This window comes from Sturnus vulgaris, chromosome 8, assembly GCF_052056855.1.
Source record: "Sturnus vulgaris isolate bStuVul1 chromosome 8, bStuVul1.hap1, whole genome shotgun sequence".
Lineage (NCBI taxonomy): Eukaryota > Metazoa > Chordata > Aves > Passeriformes > Sturnidae > Sturnus > Sturnus vulgaris.
This window is the reverse complement of record NC_142250.1, coordinates 31,644,395-31,669,062: the sequence shown is the minus strand read 5'-3', so window position 1 is coordinate 31,669,062 and position 24,668 is coordinate 31,644,395. Positions and strand designations below refer to the sequence as shown.

The 24,668-nt window shown below is 39.0% G+C and overlaps 2 protein-coding genes across 5 annotated transcripts in view; one reads left to right on the top strand and one right to left on the bottom strand.

Annotated features, from left to right (window-relative positions):
* The window catches only part of SHTN1 (shootin 1), a 54,065-nt gene extending 48,043 nt beyond the window's left edge, over positions 1-6,022 (top strand). For both annotated transcript variants that reach the window (XM_088169378.1, XM_014872552.2), the window contains exon 17: positions 4,102-6,022. In XM_088169378.1, the coding sequence (XP_088025504.1) occupies positions 4,102-4,312 (211 nt within the window). In that variant the 3' untranslated portion in view covers positions 4,313-6,022. The remainder of the gene's footprint in view (positions 1-4,101) is intronic.
* Positions 5,496-24,425, bottom strand: ENO4 (enolase 4). Of its 3 annotated transcripts, none has more exons than XM_014872553.2 (14): positions 24,013-24,425; positions 22,750-22,878; positions 21,350-21,540; positions 20,332-20,480; positions 18,569-18,738; positions 18,222-18,353; positions 16,980-17,045; positions 16,150-16,197; positions 14,166-14,330; positions 12,805-12,930; positions 10,371-10,566; positions 9,397-9,464; positions 8,738-8,855; positions 5,496-6,764 (listed from the first exon to the last, which is right to left on the bottom strand). In XM_014872553.2, the coding sequence occupies exons 1-14, from the start codon at positions 24,148-24,150 to the stop codon at positions 6,676-6,678; spliced, it is 1,785 nt and encodes a 594-aa protein (XP_014728039.2). In that variant the 5' UTR covers positions 24,151-24,425; the 3' UTR covers positions 5,496-6,675. The 3 variants fall into 3 exon arrangements, 2 of the variants coding, with proteins under 2 accessions (XP_014728039.2, XP_088025505.1); XR_015805197.1 differs by lacking the exon at positions 8,738-8,855 and adding an exon at positions 8,270-8,488 and having other exon boundaries at positions 6,628-6,764; XM_088169379.1 differs by lacking the exon at positions 8,738-8,855.
* Positions 24,426-24,668: the final 243 nt, after the last annotated feature.

Here is a 24,668-nt window from a genome sequence, read left to right as displayed (position 1 = left end):
TCTCTTCCCCAGTGTTTAACCCAGCAGGAGTAATTCTAGGACAGCTGCTTGGAAGAGGTGACAGTTTATTTTCCTTGGGAGCAAAGAGAGTTCCCATGGCCCCCTGCAGTGTGTAGGCACAGAAGGGAAAGGTGTGTCTGGCTCTGTCCCCGGGATTTTGGCTGTTTGGTGGGGTTTTTTTCAGCACTTGGTAAACATTGTGTTTCTGGGGTGCAGAGTCCTCTGCTGACAGAGTGCACTACAGAGAGGGTTAGTCTTAATCTGATGATTTTATACAATTAAAGGATTTGTCCTCCCTCTCCCGGCTGTAATCTTAGTACCCCAAATCATCTACCAGCTCTGCAGGGAGCAGCTCAGCCTCAGCTGAAATGAGCTGCAAAGGTTTTCAGTGCAGCTTGAACATGGGCAATTTAGTTTAAAGAACACATGAAGAAAACAATGGGATGTTCTGGAAGTTGGAGGTCTCCTCAGTTTTAACTGTTTTAAAATTTACTGAGACATTTTTCTTAGCTTGTGCTCTTCGTGTGCCATCTCAGTGCAGGCAGAAGCTCTCCAAGTTTCTTAATTTTTAAGTAAATGTTCTGATCTTTTTGAGCTTTTTCAAAAGAAGCCTGAAATGGGAACAGTCTCCGTGCTAAAGACTGCAGTTCTGTTTTCTGGCTGCTGTGCTGACACCTTTGTACTCAGCTGGGTTTAGCAGGGGCATTCTGAAATGGAGAAAGTTCCTTGCACTTCCTTCACAGATGTCTGGTGTTGCAGGTAGCAATGGTACTATCAGTAGGGAACAGAGGGCTAATTCACCAGTGTCACTGTTTATATTCCCTGTAATCACTGTTGGACCAATACTGGTAGTACTGTGATGGAATTCTTTGTTCATCTCAGACTTTCAAACGTTGCAGGTGGTGTATTTCTTACGGTTGCTCAGTATTAACCTGTGGTCCTCTCTGGTTTATTCTCCTGCCTTGTTAAGAATTCTGAAATAATAGACACATCTGCACTTTTTGCTTTTATTGTCAATGAATACTGACATAAAATTCTGTTTTCTAATGGATACATATTACAATGATTTCATGAATAGAACACCGACCCAGGTTAAATAATGCCAAGGTTCTAATATTACTGGAGGAAACAAAGAAAATCCAAGTCTCAGTTGACAATCTGATCCTTAGTTTGTCCTTTTGTACTCCTACTGTAAATTTTATGCAAAGGTCACAGCAATGCTACTTCACAGACTTTAGTAACCCTTTAGTATTTACACCTGTAGATTCTGTAACTCTATAAACAGAACAGATTGCTTCTGATACTTTGACATAACAAAGCATGGAACATTGCATATCCCATAGTATTAATCTCAAATGCATTTATCATCTAAATCCATATTTCTCAGTGCAGATTTGATGTGCTTAGTCATAAAAAAATACATGCAGACTTGTGAACAACTGTGTGTGAATGAGTACAATAGCACTAGGGTCTCAATTTCTGGTTTAAAAACATACAAGAATATTGATAACAGCATTAACAGTCTCAATGAGGGAAGAGCTTTGCACAGAACTAAATGCAAATACCTTGGCTGGACTAAATTGAGTTTTTCAGAGCTATGGCAAACTCTGTCTTGACTCATTGCTTTTCCCAGCTTTATTTGTATGAGTAGATGCTGTTTTTTGAAAAGGAGCACCAAAATAATCTTCATTCTTCACACTGAAACATTCTGCTCTTGACAAGCTGTTGAAAGTAAGCTGTGAATAACTGATAAATAGGGTTAATATTTTTTAACAATGCCTCAGCAGCATTGTCAGGCTGGTGCTGCACCAGTGTGAAGGATTTGAAGAAGGCAATACTGGTACAACAAAGTCGGATAGTAATTCTTATTTTTATGCTGCAAACACTGATTTAATCACCGGTTTTCTCCATTAAACTACTTTATATCGACATCTTTCATTTTTCTGTCCTTTGAAGGTGGTAAATATGATTGCCATTTTATCCATTTTTGTTATAAATGAAACAGACTTCAGAGCGTTTGGCTGTGCATCAGTTGTTGGAATGCTGCCATACACTAATGCAGACTCCCCACTGTGAGCCCAGTGAAGAATTATACTTTGATTCACCAGATTGTATTAAATAGTCCAGCTGTTGGGATTTGAAAGATAGTTACCTCCAAAGTGAAATAAAAATGAACTTGGCATTTATGGCTTTGACCATTTTTATAGTGTTGGGCAATCAGCTTTTCAAAAGTAGCACTTTTAAAAATAACCCTCTTCTGGTTACACTGCTTTAAAAAGTTTAATTTGCTGTAACATTCAAAATACTCCACCTTGTATTTTTCTGGAATGATTGACAACTTTTGCATAAAATAAGCATTATTTTCCTTTTGAAATCACTAGCTTCTGATGATAATCAAATGAGTCTGAAATTGTATCTATTAGTGCCAATTTCTGCATTAATTAACTTATACCAAAATTCTAATGTTAGAGACAATTCTTGTAATTAAAGCTTGAACATGGAATTTCATTTGCTCTATCCAGTGCTGTAGCAGCAAGCTGAGTAAATTCTTTCTGAAATGGAAAGTGCAGCAACTGTTGTTTCTGTGATTATTTTTTTGTTTTTAACCTGTTCATGTACTCTCTCTCCCCATCAGGTGGGAGGTAGTGCAGTCCCCACCCAATGTTCTATTGAGTGGGGTGACCTCTTTCTTCTGTCATTTTCTTTAGGGCAAAGACTGTCACAATAAAGGGCAGTTTGTGGCAGATGGATCCTCTATCCGAATTTCTTTCTTTGGCCTCCAGTTGATTCTACCTTTTCCTCTCAAGGGTGTTACCTTACCAGTATGGAAGACTGTTCCTTATAAATGAGCATGAAAATCTAGAAAAAAAAAAGGGAAAGGTGGATGGAGGAAAGGCTCTGGATAAGCCTACAGAGCATGTAGGACCTTCCAGCTTGAGAGATTTCAGCACCTACCCAGTTTGTGCTCTGTGGCTGTGGACTGTGCGTCCATAGTGGCCTGTAGGGCCCTGCCTAAGGATGGGCCAGTCAGTGTGGCTGCCATCCCTGAGCCTGCCCAGCTCTGAGCCCAGGCACTGCACTGATGGCTCTGGGGCTGTGCAAAGCTCAGGCTTTGGAAGGCTCGGGCTCTGGAAGGTCAGGCTCTGGGGGATCAGGCTCTAGAAGGCTCAGGCTCTGGAAGGCTCAGGCTCTGGAAGGATGAGACTCTGGCAGGCTCAGACTCTGGGGGCTCGGACTCTGGCAGTGTCAGTCTCTGGGGGATCAGGCTCTGGAAGACTCAGGCTCTGGGGGCTCAGGCTCTGGGGGCTCAGGCTCTGGAATGCAGGGTGCAGGAGGCACAAGGCTGTGCTCTCAGGCTGTCTGTCTGCCCACCAAGCAGGGTTAAGGTGGCAGTGGGAACAGCCCAATCTGCCACTCGTTCAGGTTGAGCATTCCCAGTGTTTGCCATGTTCTCTGCTGGTGCATTCCAGCTAATCTAAGGATTTGCCTGCATGTTTTCAACATCCATACAAAGCTCCTGAATACAGACAAGTGCTTTTAGTGTTCATAGGCTGATGCCAGCTTTGACAAATAACCCAGGTGTCTCTGACCTTTCCTTCCTCCCTGCTCAGAGGCTTTTTATCCACACGAATCCCTGCACTGCAAACAGTGGTGATGTAACCCCATTTCTGCAGCACAGAGCGTGGGTCAAACGCCCTTGATAGTTCAGCAAAGCCAGTAGGTGCATTTCCAGAAATCATTAGTGCTTGCTCCCGGGGAGACCAGCAGCAGCCAAGGAAGCACCTGAGTCATGCAGTGCAGCCCCCAAGCAGGTGGCTCTGGGATAGAGGTGTGGAGTAGCCCTTTTTCAGTGCCTTGTGAGTTCATTTTTCATCTTCTATTCCTGGCTTAACAAAAGATCCAGGAGGGGGAATGTTACTGTTGTATTTTGTGTGTTGCTATCTGTACATAACAGCTGTTAAATCCATAAATCTATTTATTAGCTTAGCAGACCTGTCTTGGTCATATGTGCTACTAATAGAAATGCTTTTCTGTGTTTTTATGCTCTTCTAAATATGTGAACTGTCATTTGTATTTATATATTTATTCTTTTCCCTCTAGATCAACTAGTCACACAGAATTGACAAGAAAAGCTTCTAGCAGCGAAAAAGAGACAGAATCCGTGGTAGTTTTAGATCCTGTGTCCACCAGTGGGGATCAAATGTCTGAAAACGCCCTGAACCAGAACAAAATGAAAGAGGAAGAAAGCAAGCCACTGCAAAAAGAAACTAACGTCGGGAAAATAAAAGAAACAGATAGTTCTAGCTGTTAATTGTTTCTCTGCAAGGCTGTACCTTTTGGGAGTCATTATCTGGACATGTGAATTTGCTTAGGTGTGTTACTAGAGGCCAGGGTCTGTACTCCAGACAGAAATAATACAGATTGAAATGGTCTTTTGTATGCAGTTTTTGTTACATGCACTGAAGTGTTAAATAACTGTGTGTCACTCAAAATCCCGTTCCCATTTTAATTTTGCAGGTATGGTTGTTAATTTCTTAGATAGTGTCAGTTACCTATAAAAATGGATTTGAAGAGGCTTTTTTAACTCTTCTTTTATTGAGAAGATGCCTTGTTAAAGGTCTGTTCCAAAGCTTGCCAGAAGCCCCTTGCATCCTTGAGCTGGATAGGTTTGGGTTCGACCCTGTGAGTGATTACACCCTCATCAGCTTCGGGGGGCGGGGTGTTACTAATTATTAATAAAAATGTTTTTGGACACATTGCTCTAAAAATGTTGATATCCACTTAAACCAAGGTCATCTTGGTCCCCTGCCTGCTGTCCCCACACAGGGAAGAAATGAAAAGCACAAGCACAACCCTTCTGTCTCAGATTGTCAGGGAACAGAGACTGAAATGCAGAGGCAGTGCAGCATCTCATGGTGGCACCAAGATTTTTGGCAGTGATAGCCAGAGTCAGGGGTTTGTAGGCTGGGACTGGTGCTCTCATTTGGGTAAAAAGCTTTGCACAGGAGGACTTGCTCCTGGGTTTTGTTTCAATGTTACACAGCAGCTTTTGGAACTGCTGCAGCTGGAGTCTGTTTTAACTGCTGCACAAAAATTACTTGCCTTAGGCTCCAGTGGGTATGGGCTGCGTTTGGGATTCATTCTAGGAATGCAAGTTATTGGGAATCATCAACATTCTGAGAACTCCCAGCTGAAAGCTCACAGTGCTAAGAAATGAGCCCTTGCTTTGAACCTGGCACACACTGGTGGCATTAATTTCTTTATTAGGTGACACTTCAGGTGTCTGTATTTGATAACACAAATCCCAGTTTCCCTCAGCCCTTATTTCCTGTGACAACAGTGAGACAGGAACATCATTGATTTGCTCCACTGCCAATTCACATTCCATTGTAGTCTCTTTAAATTCAACACAGTGTCTCATTCTTTTATAATGAACAAATGGAATCAGGGATTTACCTAAAGATTGGTGTAACTGAAATTGGGTGGGCACGTACTTGAATGCACTTGGATTCTTTTTTATTTAATTATTTGAAACAGTGATAGTATTGAAGGATGAATGTTCTGAGTTTGTTGGTTTGGCTCTGCATGCAACTGTCTGGTGCTTTTCCTAAAAATAAAATAATAGTAATGAGTGTGGTGGCTTCACATCTATTTTGGTGGTTTTTGCATGTTTGCTACGAAAATCTTGGACTTGATCTAATTACTGAATTACATACAGTTCATAAACTTGTGGAAATTTGTCTCTAATTGATATTTTAAAATCTTGGGGGCAGTTGGTTCTGATTGTTTATTTTTCTCTTAGTTGTCTGTTACACTGAACTTAAAATGCAATTTTTCATATATGTATTTTTTCCTCAAATTATTGCTGCTGTATTATATGTTCAGATTTTCAAATTATACAAAACCCAAGACTTTTTCAATAAGCATTTCTTTTACTTAAACTGTTTTGTTACCTAAAACATAAATTATTTCTTTAACTTTTCATTGTTGCTTATTAAAAAGACTCCTGACAAGTTTCCCAGACCTTGTGGAATTGACTTGTTACTCACTGCTGCCAACTGGAGCAGGCTTCCTAGGGATGCCAGCTCTGTGCCCAACATTTGGGGTTTGCACTGATGCACTTGAGGGCTACAACTGGAGCAAAATCTCCTCTGCAGGCTGGATCTCAGAGCAGCATTGAGGGGGTGTGGGGGATGGAGCAGCAGAACAGTCAAGGCCTTTGTTTTTTTATAAAATGTGGTGTTCTGTTTGTGTTTGGGTTTTTTTACTGTTTGTCAACAGCTTTGTATGGAGGGAGATTCTGATTTTCTCAAAACAAACATTCCGTTTTGGACTTAACACAGCAGTATTTGTTTTGTCAATTTGGAAATGCAGCACAGAATTCTGTGGTGTTTTCAGACTACAGTCACTGCTCAGTTAATTTGGTTTCAGCTGAAGACAGCAGTCCCTGGGAAAAGAGAAGCCAGTATTTAAAATCTCTTAGAGGTATCTGGCTGAACTGGTCGAAAATAAATGGATTTAGGAATAGTTAATATATGAGTTCCTTAGTAAAATGTTTTTTCTTAGAAATTTATCCCAAAGTTAATGTTGATAGCCTAAGTTATTGTGGTGTTCTGTGGGAGCTGAGCAGGCAGGCTGTGAATCTGCAGGGCTGGCTGAGAGCTGTGGAGGGAACTAATCCTGCTCTGGGACAGGAGGCACATCAGGAAGTTGTTCTGGCTGTGATTCTTCAGCAAAAACAACAAATTCAAGTTTTGCTTCACCTGAAATAGAAGAAAAAAAAAAAAAAAAGCAGCTCATGTTTGCTGTAATGGGATTTGTTGTCATGTTCTCTGGTGCACACGTTTTAAAATATCACGTGATGCTTAAAAGACTTGAAACACCTTTCCAAGTGTGGTCCTTCCTGGGAAAGGAAGGAACACTGATTACAGGATCAGGACATGGTGCACAGCAGCCTGAGCTGGGATATTTCCTGCAGTCCTTTCTCCACTGATACCTCACCTTGCTGCCTTACTGTTTCCCCCTGCACTGGTGCTCCTGCCGGAGTTCTGCACCAGCTGACTCTGCCTCATCCCTCCCGCAGAAATCCCCTGTCCCAGTGTTATCCCATAACCAGCAGTTCTCTGTTACTGCCACCAACAGTTCTCTGTTTTTTCGCAGCTCTGTGACTCCTTCTCCCCCCCTGTCCCCAGCAGCAGCTCCTGTTCTGCCCCACACACGATGCCCACCCCAGTGAGTGTCCCAGCCCCCTGTCCCTGGTCACACACGGCACGGGAGGAGCTGTGCTGGCCAACATCACCACCGGGCTGCTCTGCACTGCCCACGGGACAGGGGCCAGCAGTGGCACAGCCTGGCTGTGATGCTCCTGAGCCCGCTGCTGGCCCCGCAGGCGCTCTGGGGGTCTCCTGATGGCCCAGTGTCACCTGCAGCCATGGCCACTGGAGTGCCCTGGGCACGGGCTCTCCTGGGTATTCCCAGCTCCAGCCCAGCCAAATGAGGAGCTTGGTATGCAGCTCAGACCTGCTCTCACTATGGCCCTGCTGTTGATTTAGGTACTGGATCTTATTTCTGCCAAATGATTAACGGTGTCGGGGATTGTTGCTGTTTCATTTCATCAGATATAGGTCTAAATATTTGTCAGACTCGAGAGTCTTTGTTTAGACTATACTATTTGAGGAGGGAATATATTAATACTGCTGAGGCAGTTAAAATTCATAGTTCTATAATTATCTGTCTTATTTTTGAAAAGTGCATTCTGTGAAACTATCAGCAAAAAAAAAAAAGAATTTCTATGTTTCTGTTTTTACAATGGTTATTTATAAGCAAGGGAGAGATTTCAAAAAGCTCAAAATATTTTCAATAAAAAAAATTTCAACTAAAATCTTTGTTCTATAGTGTGCATGTCAAGTGCTGCTACCCTATGTGTAGAACACTGGAAATTATTACAAACAAGAGGGTAAAATGACTTAATTCTGCTTCGTGTTTCCTTTTCTTAGGCATAATACAATTCCTGCAAACCCTTTCCTTCCTTTCTTCCTCTCCTTGTCCCTCTGCCTCCCCTTCAGACTGCACGTCTTTATTCTGGCTTGATTGATACCTGAGCAAGTGAGAAGTGGCTCTAATGAACTGTTAAGCATTTAACAGTGCCTTGGTACAGTATAAAAAGAAGATGCAGATCCTGAAACAGGCAGGCAGATGCATACAAGTGGCTAAGGCTGAATGTGCATCGTCAACTTGGGGGTTTTTTTGGGTTTTATTTAAGACTTACCCACGCAATTGTAGCTTTCCAAACACATTTTGCTGGAAATGTAACATACAAAAGAGGGCTGTGAAATGAAGTTTTGTTAGCAATATATGTTTCGGGCCTCGAGGGAGGTGGGGTATTTGGCCTAAAATTCCATTTTGGCAGCTTTTCGACACATTATATGCATGGTTTTTTGTTTTGTTCCTTTTGCACCGCGGGCTTCAAGACTCCAACCAATTAATTCTGGAAAAAAGAAGCTTAATGTAGGCTACTCCTCAAGAAGGGGTCTATTTTAACATTCAGTAAACAGATAATCCATTAGGACAACAATATACATTGTGGCAAGTGCTATCCTAGTTTTTTTTTGTCAGCCCTTATTTATAGCCTTTTGATTCCGCTTCCCTCCTGGGGTGCAGTTTCAATCATTCTCCCTCCAATCTTTGTGCCCGTATTCATGGCAGGCTGAAAACAAAGTAAGAAAGAAGCTCGTACGCAGCGCTCCATTCGCGGCCAGTTCCTCCTCTATAGCCAGCAGCCGGTTGTATTTGGCCACCCTTTCTCCGCGGGACAGACCTCCCAACTTGAGGAACCTGGCACCCAGGCCCACAGCCTGCAACGACAGAGAGCCCCCGCTAAAACTCCTCCTTGGGCAAGCCAAGTCATCCCCAGTCATTAAACACGGGATCCTGAGCCTTATTTAACACCCTCGTCTCTCCGCAGAGAAAAACGGGGAAATAAAACCTCTCAGTGAAAGATCTGCCCAATGCAAACAGTAATTTTCGCTGGCATGTGAAACGAAATTTTATTTGCAAAAGATTGAATATTGTAGTGTTAAGAATATTTGCCTAAAACGTTGTTACTACGCAGGAATGTTTTAAGTAACTCACAGTTTTTTTTATAAACTAATGCAAGCAAATGGATCATACACACTTTTGAATATACTCCCTGCTTTGGCAAATTTCCTGTGTGCTCTCTTTAAACTCAAAAGAATAACCACTCTCTGTGGGGGAAAAAAAAAACAACCCTCTAGAAAAAGCCCATTTTGTAAAATGTTTCTTTCTGAAGCACAAAAAGGCTTTCTCCTTTAAAAATAGTACATGTTAAAAGCAGTATTTTTGCAATTCCGCAATTGAACAGCTTTCAATACTTACCAGATCCACGAGGCTCTCATCTGAAGATTCTCCATCTGGACTTCCTAATATGGTAATATGTCTTTGACCTATATATAACAGGAGGGAACACCTTCATTAGAGTATATTTTATATATTTGACACAGAAATTGTTTGGACTTCTCATTCTTTTTTTTTATCCTTGGGCTATCCAAGCTTAAATACAAACAGGAGTGTACCCCACCTGATAATGTACACTAGCTACATTAGCATTCTGTTTTATTTTCAGATGGATAAGAGAACATCCTGTCCTGGTCTCTGTCTCTCACTGATCTGTCTGATCAGGCTGTGCTATTTATTTTAAATGTGTTCCTCAATATAGTGATTTTTCTTCTCTTTGACAAAGAATTTACCATCCTGACTGAATGAAAAATTTTAGATGCGATTTACTTGCTTTGATACAGAGATTCTAGATGGTTTTAAGGAACAAAAAAAACCCTAAGCTATATTAAATTTGCCCATCTACTCCTTGGGTATAAAAATGAATAAAGAAAATGTGATACAAAGAGAAATCTTACATATGAAGCTGCACAGGTTCTTAATACTTACCACAAAGGCTCAATAATATGTAGTCAATAATCTGTTTAAATGCAATTTTAAACAGTTTGTACATGCTTGAATTTTTAAGTTATTAATGCTAAAATTATTCAAAATCGAGATTAATTGATCACATCTCTTTTATTTTCTTTAATTCTGATATCTAACTGCATGACACTTAGCTGCAGTGTCAAAGGGCACCTACATCCAAAACATTCACAGTGCATTAACTGGCAATAGTTGAAACCTTGACTGCTGTTTTAAACCCCTTGACAGGGATTTGTGAATCAAAACTTGAATTTCAGTTTCTTCTGACATGTGCTTTCTAAATCAGAAGTGTCAATAATTAAATGAAATCATGAAATATTTACAGGTGTGGCGTGTAGGGTTTGGTTTCAGCCTTTCCCCCCTCTACTCACCATCCAGAATTCCAGTAATTTCTACGAGGTCTGACACCTTGGTTTGGTTAATGTATTTTAGGACAACACCACTGCACCTTGCTATGTTTATATTTTGGTCGGTTTTGAGTTTGGAAATTTGTGTGGCAGCATCCTCAGCAATCAGGTAGCATTTGGAACCAAGGGCACAACAGATGCTGCTCCACTGCTCTCTGTCCTGCATAAACAAATTGAGCAAACAACTGAAATTTAAAAAACTAAACTGAATGAAGATTCTAATTGAGGAGATAAAAATTAAATAATAATTTGGGTTTAATCCTAAATATGTCCATCATATAAACATAATACATTTTATACTGTATTTTAAATCTGTCTGCTTAAGAAAAACATACCACTTGGATTTTCCTTGGGTTTTAAGATTTTGCTAGAAAACATAAATTTTAATCTGAAATTAATCAACACTATTTGCACAAAATATAGTTAAAATATTTAGATTAAGTGTAGGGGTCTGCTATTTTGATTTCCCTCCTGAAATTTATTTCATTTTGATGGAACATAAAATTATTTTTTATTGTTTTATTCAAATGACTAATTTTTGTGTTAATATTTCAAGTGTCATAGTTGCTTGAACATAAAATAATGATCAGGAGACATAGACTCAATGGCAGGACCCATAGGGAACAGCAGAATACAATGCTCTCTTTTTTAGCAAAGCTCCATTTTTCAGGGTCTTTGTTTCTTCTTTTTAATGCATTGTCCACATGGTACATGGTCCAGGCTAAATAAAGGACAAGGATATGTAAAGAATTTGAAAGAAGAAATTTACGAATTAATTTGCTTGCTTGGTGTCCACAGAATGCAAAGTTCTCACATTAAAAAAACATCTCTGCTTCATAATTCTGACAGTGGTTATTCTTGGTCTGTGGATCAGTGTTTTGTACTTATCTACTTTGCAATCAACATCAGGGATCATTCCTGTATGGATTTCAAACCCTTGCATAAGAGAAAATGAAGTTTTTGACACCTGAACCAATGTTTAAATTTAAGCACCAAAGTGGTCTGGTGTCTGGCAATGAATTATTGAATTGGTACCAGAACTAATCCTCAAGGATCTAATTATCAGGGGCAAAGATGTGGCATGGGTAAACCTTGGACATTTGGGAGGAGAAGAAAGAGGAGAGACATTTCCCTTAACTCTGTACTTTATTCCCAACTGCACTTCACTGGCTGCTGTAATTCTCCTGCTGAATCTCATCTTGCAAATATTTTCCTTCATATGAATTCTCAAGGAAGTTTGCAGCCCTGGCAGGAGTGGGGAATAACCCGGTGTTTTGGAACATGGTAATTCAGAGATTCAGGCTGAAACAACATAGGGAGGCAAAGCTAACCAGAGTAAGGTAATACTAAACACAGTTATTCAAAACAGTGAACTTTTAAAGTTCCAGTTAAGGACAAAATCAGATGGATTTTGCAGTTCATTGGTTTCAGAATTATTGATTCAGGCACTGGGCAGATTCACAGAGCCAACATCACTTTGCTTCTCCCTTCAATCACAATATCTACGTTTTGTTCATAAAAATGAAGTCCCTGTATTTATTTTGAAGAAGATAAAGTGAAATTTGACACCAAGAGCAAATTTTTATTAAGTTGTGCAACTGCAGAATCTCGACCTACAACTCTAAGTTCTGCAGCAATTAAGTTTTTATTCTTTTTTTTTTAGCACATGGACATTTAACCTTATATACAAATGTGAATATTTAAGGTTATACAATCTCTTTTATCCATCTATAGCTTGACAGCATGCTTAATATTATTGTGTTTTATTATTGCAGTTGATTGGCCACACTAATTAACTCATCTAACTTTGTTCACAGAGGTAAATACAGGGTGTCTTCCTCCCACTTGAAAAATTCTGCCGAGCAATGCTGCCAGTGACAGGACCTTGGTTATAAATACCCATCACAAAGAACTGCAGCAATAATATATTCTGGTGATTTTTTGGCTGAAAATACAACAGTGTTCAAATTTTTGCTTCTCTGGCTTAATATAATATAATGCATTACATCAATTTTTGTAATACACGTGGATTTTACAATTTCACCGTATAATTTGAATTGTGTTCATAAAGAGAAAAATGTAGTCAAAATAACAGTGGTTTAGCAATCAGGTAAAAAAGTAAATTCTTTTAATTCTTTAAGGTGTATGTACTGACTATTGTGTTCATGCCAGGATTTTCCGTCAGAAATTACATCAAAAGAACTGAAAAATTCGGGTATTGCCAATAAAATACATTCAAAGAAATTGTTAGATGCATTTTCTAGTGATATTTTTGTGCTTAAAAACTTGAAAATCAGAAGCTTTGTATTTTACATGTTTTGTAAAAATGAGAAAAGGTCAGTGATATGCCACTGACCAGTACCATCAGTTTTTAAAGGACTGCACTGTGGTAGCTTACCTCTTTTCTTAAGGGATCTATTAATGCAATAATAAAAGGAAAATTATCAATCATTTCCACATACATGGCAACCATTTCATCAGGACTTTTGAATGTTCCAGTGACTATTTCATATTTTCCTTTTTCCTAGAAAGTAAAGTAAAAAGCATAAAAGATAAGGAAAGCAGGACCCTGAAAAGCAGAGTGTACACATCTCTGTTAAGGCTGTGTGTGCTTCAGTCAGGAGGCATTCACTCATCTGCTTCACTCTGTGTCTGAGCTGTCAGCACATTGTTACAGAAAACTCTGCCTAAAATGACACCGTGGGTTCCAGTGGGCTCATGCCAAAGTCTCTGAACAATGCCACTGCCAAAGGAAGAGAGATCTATTTCAGCATTTTCTAGGCAACACTGCCAGTTTGACACAGTTATAGCAGAAAGTTAGCAGTATTTGGTATTTTTATTGAATCTTGTGTGAGAAAAAAAATCTCATTTTTCTCTTCCAAAAAAAAAAAGGTGACTATTCCCCTTATTTTCATAAAGAAATTATTGCTGGGGCAAGGAGTGTGCACCCTCAGTGCTCAAAACCAAGACAGCGCCTTTCCCTGCCTCTTTCCCCTTAAAAAAAATAGAATCGTTTAAAACTAATCTCATCATTCTGGGGAGCACAAACTGCAGCCTGAAAGGAATTTTAAGGGCACACTAAAAACTGAAACTGTGCCAGGATATCCACTGCTTTAGTGGCTTTAACAGTTCAATAACAGAAAGTTACAGAATTACTGGTAATTCAATGGTTAAGATTTTGCACATCCTGTGTTCTAACACATATCACAGCCAGGACAGCAACTGCTTTCACAAAAGATATTGGTAATGGAAGCTTTGGCACTACAGAACACCCAAACACACAAAAGCTCATGAGGTACTAAATGAAATTGGAAGTTTCTTTTTCTGCTTAGAGAAAAATCTGGTTTCTCTTGGAATAAGGGGCAAGAACTGTAAGACTTTGTCAGAAGATAAATAGATTTTTATTTTTATTTTTATTTTTTCAAATAAAGACATTAAAAACCTGAAATTAAAACATTAATATTGATGAACAATGAGATGGGCACTAATGTGTATACAAACATACCATAGTAAAAATACATGCAAATGTTAGGATAGTTTGAAGAAAACAAGAGATGTAGCTTAATATAATGGAAAACCAAGCAGATTCAGCCAGAATTTATAGATGCAGAGATAATTCTTTCTGTTTGCTTGATTGCTACCTTAAAAAAATAGAGTTAGGAGCTTTTAGGTGAATTTGCAACATAATAATAAATAATGCTAACAAATAGCTACATTTGTTTTAAACCCCAAGAAAATCGAAATTGAAAAGTAACTTACATAATCCATTAATTCATGAGCAGCACAATTTATTGCTAAGTACATGTCTGTTCCTAGCTCCAGACCTATATTGTTGCAAGCTGTTTGCATTTGGAGTAGCAGTTGTTCTAGACTATCATATCCTAGTGTCAGGCATCCTAGGTGTGATATTTTTAAGGTTGGTAGCTGAAAGTAAAATAAAAATAATCACTTTATTTACACACATATATATTATACATATTTATGAGCTTTTTTCATCGTCATTTCAGTCTGCATTTAGCCATCAAATTATATATTTGTTCTCAGAAATCTCCTTGGCAGCTTTAAGGACAATTCTCTAGAAAAGAGGGATTATCAAGTGCTAATGAGTAGAGAGCAATAGTCCTTGGAAATATGTGTAGTCATGCAGATCTCAGTCTTGTATGGCTAGCACTGGTTTAAAAAATTGTTTTAAAGGCACTCTTAACAACCACTGGGTTGCCATAAATGCTCTGGTGCTATGGACAAACCCTTTGCCACAAAAACATATCCTCCACTTTTAAATAGCTTTCACTCATTAATCCTCAACTATGACATTGATATTGACTCTGGGGAGTGTACAAGAAACCTCAAGAATCATCCAAGACTTCTAGAAAGAATAAATTTCACAGAGGGGAAATACCTCCAGCCCAGCTGCAGGCAGTCTGCTTCAGGGATAGTATTGCTGGACATCAGTCACAAGCAGAGTTGGACTGAGAAAATATTTCATGTATTTCCTTCTGTTATCAGTTTTTCTGTAGGTTTTCCAAACACTGAATTTTAACTGTAAAGTCTGGGAATTTTGGATCATAAAGATGCAGCCACAGACAGCAAAAAAATGCTGCAGTCTTCCTGTACTTCAGACAGAGGTTAAATCTGCAGTTTCATGTGGTTTTCAAGATGTCCATATGCTTGTTGCATTCTATTAAAAGCATTGTTCATCTGTATGAAAAAACATTTTTCTCTGTCTAGTTTTTATTTCCTTAACCTAATTAAGTTCTTCTTCACTGCCTACTTTGTCATGTCTCCTTTTTCAACCTCACAAAAAAGTTCAAACTAACATGGTTCTTTTATCAGTTTTAAATTCAGTTTCACTACTGTCTCCTTCAGTTTTCTCCTACTGAAATAAATGGAATTTTTTTTCACAGAATCTAAGGCATTGTTTCCTTGTGTATATCTTACAGAAATATTCTACCTTATGATTACAGTATGTATTGTGATACTCATATGGAAACTACACACCAGGAAAACATTGGCCAGCATCTTAATGATGATGACTTTCATGTTGTTTAAGCAGCAATAAAACAGAAAAGTTTTTGTTCATCCTTTTCTTTTTTATACTTCACAACAGTAACGATTCTCACCTGATAATATTTAAATAATCAGAATGAAGAGCAAAACCTGCATGGCATTTCCATCCCACTATTTGGAAAACTCATTAACAAACTACCGGTTTTGAAGGGATGAAAAAGATCATTTGAGCCATACAGAATAATGTCCTGTGCAATACTGTGAGTGCTGCCCTTTAGCTGCTGGTTTGTGTCTGCCATTATCTGTAACCTCTGACTGGACCTGGGCTGAATGCAGCAGGATAAAGAGGGGAGTTTTGCTCCCAGGGTTAGGAAACAGCACAATCCACAAGTCTTCCAGGTAACAGTTTTATGGTCTACATGATCCATAGTTCTCTGCTGGTGCTACAGGCCTGCAAAATGCTCATTTGGATAAATCACCAGGATTTCTATATGAGAAAAATTGCCAGATCCCAGAAATTTCTCCCTATTTCCTCTACTGTCCCCCAGGAAGGGAAGGTATAGTCAGAAGAATCTAAATGATTATGTAAAATATGAGCATTTGGAATATTTAAGTCTTGCCTTGACCTTTCCAAAATGGCAATGTAGATTAATGCTTCCTTTCTTAAGAACATTTTAAGTCCCCTGCTGTTGTTAATACCTTGTTGAAGGCTTAGAGTTAAAATCTCTTTTCTTACCAGAGCTTTTTGTGCTTTTCCTTTCTTACTGTCTGCTCGTGAACCAGGCTGTTGGAGTGAAAGAAGATAGAAATCAATTCCTTGGAAAAATACAAAGATGACAGAAAAAAGAAAAGAAAAGAAAAGAAAAGGAAAGGAAAGAAAAGAAAAGAAAAGGGAAAAGAGAAAAGAAAAAAGAAAGAAAAGAAAAGAGAAAAGAAAAGAAAAAAGAGAAAAGAAAAGAAAGTAACTGAATTTTGGTCAAGAGAGATTGCAAATATTTCAATTAGGAAATAGCTTTTTTAAATAGTTTAATAGTTTTATTTTGCAGTAGTTACTAATTTAAAATGTTTATTTCTATATGGACATTGGTCCAACCATCATTTGTTTTTCAAGACATTCTCACCCAGCCCATCAAAAATACAGGGCATCTCAGAAATGAAAATAATAGACTCTGTACTAGGAGAAACACAACAGCACTGCTTTCGAAAAAGCACATGCACACACCAAGACTGATTTACTGCTACAGTATCTGGAATAAAATATGTTGTGTATGAGAGGTGTAGCAAGGTCAGAATATATATTGCATATTCTCTCTGATACCATTCACTCCCAGTATATTTCTTCAGGTAAACAGGAAGTCTTATGCTTTGAACAATGTTTTGTTCTAAATTTTCTAATTTAGCATCACCAAATGGCCAATGTTTTATTCATCTGTCAGAGAAAGACATCCTCTGTTCTGTGTCACGAGCCTGTAACAGACTGTGTCCCATGTAGACGTTTAAAAGGACAATGGTAGTAAAAAGATCAAATGAAGTACATCTCACTGTAAAACAGATTTTTTATTGTACCTTTTTGCCTGAAGACTCCAACAGTCTTGTTATTTCTTTCTGAATATCCAGAACTCTTTTTATCCCCTGAAATTAAACAACAGTAATCTTCAAAAGAAAGTTATATTAATAATTCATTTTAGCAGCTTAAATCAGAAGAGAGACAACACTTAAAATTTTAATATAAAGTCTTCAAAAAAGCCCAAATCATTACAGACTCCTTAACACAATCTCTCCATCCACCAAATGCAGTCAAGTATCCAAATGTAAAGGGTTAATAGCAGTGGAATGAGCAGGAATATCTGATTATGGGATGTCAAGGAAAGCAGTCTCCTCCCCAAAATTAGCCCTTCAGATACCTAACAAGTAAAAAATACCTGTGTCTGCACATATATCTGAGAACTGGGAAGGTGATAATACCTATTCCCAATTCTTTTTTTCCTTTTCAGGTGAGCTAGTAAATGTTGAGTGCGAACTTGGTAAAGGACAGTTCAGATTTTCTCAAACTGTGCCAGTAAAGGAATAGTGAAGGGGGCAGAAGTCAGGACAAACAGCTTGGTGCCCGGCACTGCAGCAAACCCCGTCCTCCTCTCCCGTGGGCACTGGGAGGCATCCTGGCTTTGAATGGGGCAGAATTAGTGACCTTCTTAACAGCTCTAGGGGACAATCCACAAAAGTTAAGGGAAAAGCAAAAAGAAAGAGAATCGAGCTCAGCTATTTGTTCAGGTCACCAGCACACAAAGTAGAAATCACAGCCCTAATGGAGGCACCTTGTGCAGATACATTCCTTAATGCAACACATGGCTAAACAAAAAGCCATCTGTCTCACCCATCCTTCTTGCTCTTTGTATTCCTTACTAATGTCACAATATCATTTTAAAGCAATTTATTCCCAAACATGTTATGCTTTCCAGTGAATTTGTTATGGGTTTTGTTGTTTTGCATGCTATAGCAAACAACTGGTAATATTTATAATCTACTAATGCAAAATTCCTTGACATCTTCTTCACTGCACTAATTTTTTCCTCTATACAAACATCCATTTTTAACTTAAATCTTCACGGTTCCTCTTTTAAATCAACTTTTTACTTAATTTAATGTTATTAGTGTTAGCACTAACGTGTTAAAACTTTGGCCTTGTAAGCTAACAAAGAATAAAAAATATAATTTGTAAGGACTATATTGAAAAAACCTATATACTTACGTACATATGTAGTTAGTATGATGTCTATAGAATATATTTATAAAAAAAGGAAACAGTACCTGTTTGAGTGATAACTCAACTGGTGGTATAACCAGAACTTCTTTGACTAATTTCAGTTTTGTAGGTGAATTTTTTTCACAGTTCAACAAAGTAACCATTGGAAGTGGCAGAGACATTTCTTTAGGTGACTCCTGTAATTGGGAATGCCAGGTGAAAATAAAAATGTAAAAATCAGAATAATTACTTATATATTTAGTTACAGTACAGGGTTCAAAAACTGCAAAAACTGAAAACAGACAATGGTGTAAAGGGTGCATTCTATGAGGCAAATTTAATAACACTATCACAACTGGCTGCAGTAATTATGATAACTGGAACAAAATACAATTACAAAAGCCACATGTACCTGATGATGTTTCAGCAGTGCAGTATGTAGGTACAATGGGACATGGCTAATGGTGGCCCCAGCCTTTGCTATGGCAAGTGATGTTGCCCCAATGGCCAAGCTGCCACACAGCACTGGTTCAGCAGGTTCTGCAGGTGGGATGGGTGTCACTTCTGCTGACACCTTCTTTGCTACAACACAGACAGCAGAAGCTAAATATTTTCTTGGTTCGAAATATAAGCTTGTGGATCAGAGTTATGTGAGTAAATACAGTATTGTCATTTCAATGTGTACTCAGTGTACCAAAAACCAAGAATTTATTTTTAACTTAATTTTGCCAGCTGTTTTATACAGAATGACCTTACAAGTAAGCAGAGTATCTATCTTCACTCTGGTTTCAAATGCATTTCAAGTTTGTTTCTTTTATCTTTCAGCCACTGAAATATGTATTCGTATTTATCTGTGTTTGAATACAATAACATGATATCATTTTTCAGGTTCCTTTCAAAAGCATGTTTTCAGACTTCTTTATTGTGCTCCTTAAATGCTCAGATTTTGCATTAAAAAATGGAAGATTACATTATAACCTGATTGGGAGTACAAATACTTGATTTCTTCTAATAATGACTGTGAAAAAAAAATTAGGCCTATTATAACTGGAATTCCCAAAGAGAAAACAGGTCTTTGAAGTATTACACATTAAATTTTCGTAAGAATTTATTTCCCTTTCAGATACAATAACTTTGTCCAAAATGCTTTAAACCAAGCAGTTCCCACTACCATATTTATTGTCTATAGTGCTTACATGAACACTTACAGGGAGCACCTGCTGAAGCTGCAATAAGTGATCTGATTCCCAAGAACCATTGCATTTGGGACTGTTTGATACTGGCTCCAAACAATCAGGCACTGAGACTAACAATAATATTACAGTCAATGTCACAATTAGTGAAAACACCTACTAGATGTACCAGCAGAAGTATCAAATACACCACGATGATATCTGGATGGCCCTGACAGCTGCAGAAGTTAAATTTCAGGTCAAAGGTGAATTTACTGTGCTTACATCCAACATACTGACAGTATGTGATAGTTGCAACTAAACTGCTAAAAAATAATAATTTGCCAAAATTTTCTGCCCTTCCAGCAAATGACAGCAACCCTTTTTTGTCTGTGTTTAATCTATAGATGGAGATAACATAGGCTGTTTTTTTCCTTTGGGTTGTTTGGTTTTGGCCATGCATTCTTACCTTGTTTTTCCAATCTCACACCATTTCTTCCTTTTTCCTCTAGTAGGATGTCTGCTTACTTCCTTTTACTCTATACTACCCTCCTGTCTCACCCTCTTTCTTTTTTGCTTTTCTCTATATTTCCTCCTTTTCTCAGTGTTAGAAGGAAACTTTCCTTCCTCTTTCAATTGTTTGCAGCTTCTATCTTAATTCTATTTCCTTTTTACCACTCAGTTCTGTGATTTCCTGTTCTTTCCTTATCATTTTCATTTTTATTCTTCATTTGCATCCTCCTCTATTCTTATTCCTCACTCTGAAGAATAATAACCTCCTGTCTAAACCAACTGTAAAACAAAGGCAGAAACTCTGTTCAACCAATGCATGTGAATGATGAGGAAACTGTATTTTCCCCTCCCTCATTTTGCTGCAGAAACTGCTGTGATCAAAAAGGTCAGGAGAGAGTAACCAAAGTCTCTCAACATGAGACAGGGTGTATTTTAGGACGTTTATCAATATCTGCATTGCAGAAAATATTAAAATAAAATAAAGTAAAACCTGGTTTTACTCCTTTTTTTTGCTTAGGTGTTGAGGCCGGACGGTACAAAGAAGAGGCAGGAGTGGCTTTTGCTGCTTCTTCTTCCTCTTTTTCTTTTTCTTGCCTTTCAATTTCCTTTTTTTCTTCTACCTTGTTTGCAAAGTATTCACTGAGGGAAGAGGCATAAAAGCTACTGAGTCAAAATATTGCTAGACATGTGGCAAGTAGATGTGATGCAGGCTAAAGAACATGCTAGGAGGTAGATTAAGGGCTTGTATTTCAGCTTCTGCCACATATTCCCTGTGTGAAGCTGGAGAAGTCCATACATTTATCATACAATCCTTTTTTGGTAGTCATCTGCAACACTGATTAAACAAAAAGGACCACAAGCAAATATCACAAACCTTAGTGCATGCTTTGTAAATCACTCTGGTTTGAAAGTCAACTCTGAGCAGACAGTCTGAGCATGAAGGATTTATTTCCTTTGCATGGGTAGTAACAGTTCCTGTCATAACTTCATGACATCCATCAGCCTGGCCTAGGTCAAGACAGTAGGTGACTTGTACACTGGTTATTGTGTGGCTGCAAACTCAGAGGTGGCTGAATTTCAATTACATGCATGAAGTGAAATCTTCACCCATGGGTCACAGAAAGCCAATTCAGGCAAACTGAGTATGTGACATATATAAAGTACTGTAAAGTATATATAAAGTAGTGTAAACAATGCATTAAAATATTATTTAGGCTCACTTTCCAACTGAGTCCTTATTCCCTTTTATCAAGGTTTTCCCAAATCTAATCCACGTGGAAGCCTGTGTTCAGTGTTGCAGCCCAAACCAGCATGCTTTTTATATCATAATTATGAAAAGCAGGCAATAATGTAGTGAAATGGGTCTGAGACAGGCATTGTATCCTAAAATTTAATTTTTAAAAAGCAGAAAACATTGAGTATTCTATATGTCTTTTATTACAATATAAATTAACGGTGAATATTTCAAATATTCAAATGCAATAATTTCCCTAATATGCAAGACCTACCCAAGCATCTTATCAGCTTGACACTGGTCAGTAGGATCCAAATGCCTTAACATTGTGTTCAGTGATTCATTGACCCATTTCACAGCAGTATGAACAGAGTCATTTCTTTCTTTCTCATCAGCTTCAATTGTTTCAGTCAAAGCATTTTCAGGTATTTGAGAATGAGTAGCCATTACAGTGGAACAAATCCTCTGCAAAAAAACCAAACAAAAAGAACAAAACCAAAACAATGTAAAAGGTTTAAAACACTATTTAATTTCTAACTTGGAAATGTCATTTGAAAGACTAAGAATCATGTCCTTTACCAACTCTACAAGTACATATCTCCCATATCTCCAAATCTATTTGCTCCACTTTTCTCATCCAGTACCTTCTTTTTAAGCTCTTACACTTTAGTAATTGTAGACATTATTCAAGTTTTTTTGACCTAAAATTGTAACTACATAAGCAAAACCCCTCTGACAGATCTGCCTTATATATATATATTATACTATTAGAATAAATTGAGTTATTTTAAGGACCATACAGTCATTAGTCACCTTTTACTGCAGCTGTTGGTAGCCTGTTGTACCACAATTCATCAGCATTCCTGCTGAATGCCATCCCTCATGATCAGTTACTTTAGTCTTACTTAGGTAATTCAAATATATCTTTCTGTACTGATGAAGAACAAATGATATTAAGAAAATTAACTTAAGGAAGACATAATTTACAAATTTCCCACAGTTGCTTGGACTAACAGTATTAATTTTGCATTCTGTAACTATCTATGAGGTTACATGTAATTCCAGAATTAAGTGGACCAGAGTTCAACTGAGGGAAAATAGAAATAATTACTCCACAATAGCTAGAGCTGCAAAGATATAACTTGAATATTTCAGGTTGGGGAAGAGATGAGACATCAATTCTGCACTGCAGGTGCTAAATGGGTATGTTTGACTTTACTGTCACCCACATCAACCTGTTAGTTCAGTGTAAAAGAAGTGTCTCTATACTGTTTTTCACCTGTACTGTATATTTCTGAAAGTGTCACACAAAGGGAAATATAAAGATCTGAAAATTAAAGAAAAAGTTGAAAGTGAAGGTTATTATGGGTGTAAAGAAAAGCTACAGGATATTAAGACTGGAAAAAAATTAATATACAAAGATACACTATCAAGTCCTACTCACAAAATATTGTCTAATTCCTGGAAAATAAAGTTTTCATAGCTGCTGCCACTGTCTAACTTTTCACTATACCATATTTTTTCCAAGTTACAACACTCAACTGTTGAGTCACAGGGATTTACATTTAGTCATAAAGATGGAAAATAAAATGTTCCTTTGGATATGAGAAGAATAGAACCTCTCCCAGATACTGTCCTAGTAAAATAAATAAAACAAGAAGCAGCAGCTCATACCTTCTCATAGTTTTTAACTGTACAGTATATTTCCACTCCTAGTGTTGGCTGACCAACTCCATCCAAAAGTTTTCTTCCAACTAATTTGCATATTAGTGGAGCTTTTGAAAATTTAGAAAAGTAGTTAGCCTTAAATGAAAGAGAAAGAACTCAATTAAAAGTCAGTTTCCAGGCAATGAGGCTTTTATTCCATGATTACAATCAAATCCACCACTGAACAAATCCACTATGGGACTCTTCCAGCTATGAATGATATTCTATCATTCTATGATTTATATGTTCCAGCAAGCCTTGAGCCCTGTGAGAAAGGTGGAAACCATGACTTCTGGCAGGCAGAGTCCTCATTCATCTTCCAACATGGCCTTTAATGGGTTTGATGAACTATCATAATTCAATTCGTTTGGGTCTCTGTTCGTAGTTAATTAACACCAATGTTGGTTTAGAAAAAGGATTATGATTTTACCTGACGTTACTTCCTTGCTAGTTTCATTATTTAATCTGGTATCAGAGTCACCAAACCACAGCTCACCAAATGGGAAAACTACAAAACACTTATGGCTACAAAGAAGAGGAACGTGCCAAGTAGCAAGCAAAGCAAGGACAGGTTTTACCAGTTCCAGTCCCTTCCACTGAGGATGGCAAAACACTTGGAGATGGGAAACATTATAAGATGGAATGAAATATTTCAATTCCACAGCCACTCTCCCATCAAAGACCATACCAGAAATCATATTTTTTTGAGAGCTGCTCACTATTCTAGTATTGGCAATTCCAGTATCGCTGCTAATTGAGGTTTCATTATGACTGCTGTCAATATTTTACCAAGTGGAAACAGATAAAATCGGTCTGATTCTTGACCCTTCTAGTGGGGCCTATTTGCCTTTCATGAGCAGCTGCAGTGTGACCACCAGTCTCTTCTCGCCACTGGCCCGGGAGTCATCACTGCTGAGCAGCAGTTTTGTTAGGGACAAACAGTACTCCGTCAGTGGACTGCTTTGTTTTTGTGTCGAGACACAGCAGAGGCCAAGGAGCCCGGCTGCTGCGGATATGTAGCTGGCACAGCACCCAGGTGCCACTGGCCACAAACACAGAACCATCGCCATCCTTGCCCGGGCCAGGGGTCACTGAACTGTCACCAAAGAGACGCCACCACCTCGCTGAGGGCAAGGGCTGGCAGGGACACGGGTGCCCACACGGCCCCTCTGCCCCAGGAGACGCCGCTCCGGCCCGGCCCGGCCCGGCTGCATCCCCGCCCCGCGCTACCAGCTCCCCGTAGAGATCCTCGGGGCGCTGCAGGAACAGCTCGTTCAGCGCCTCCTCCATCCGCTCCGGCACCCGGAGCGCTCGGTAATACTCAGCCGCCTCCCGCCGCAGCTGCCTCCGCCGCTCGCCCGCCTCCATCGCGGGGCCGCGGCCGCTGCCGAGCAACGCAGCCACGGAGCGCCCGCCTCTGGACCCGCTCCCAGGGCGGGACAGCGGCACCTCAGGGCGCTCTGCCCGGCTCCATGTTCTCGGGGCTCTGCTCCGTCAGACCCGCCCGGGAACGGCCCGGGTTGGGAGCAGAGGTGGCTCGGTGTGGCCCGGTTTGGTTCCTCCGCGCCGCGCCGAGCTCGCACTGCCCTCAGAGCCCGGCCATGGCCTTCCAAGTCAGGACGGACCAAGCGCTCCTCGGTTTTAAAAGTTTCCAAGCAACAAAGATTTGTAACATTATGATCCTGAAAGAGGGACAGGCTGTGTGTTTGGGAAATGTCTGGTGACGACGACGCTGTAAAGCGCCCACAGTAACTCCTCCATTTGAAAGCCCTCCGCTTTCAATGAAAAGAAACCTTTCTGCGACCTAAATGATCATTTTTAGCCCGCAATTTCCTACAAAAACTTTCACTTTCTTACACTGTTCACTGGTAATTTTGTTGAAGTAA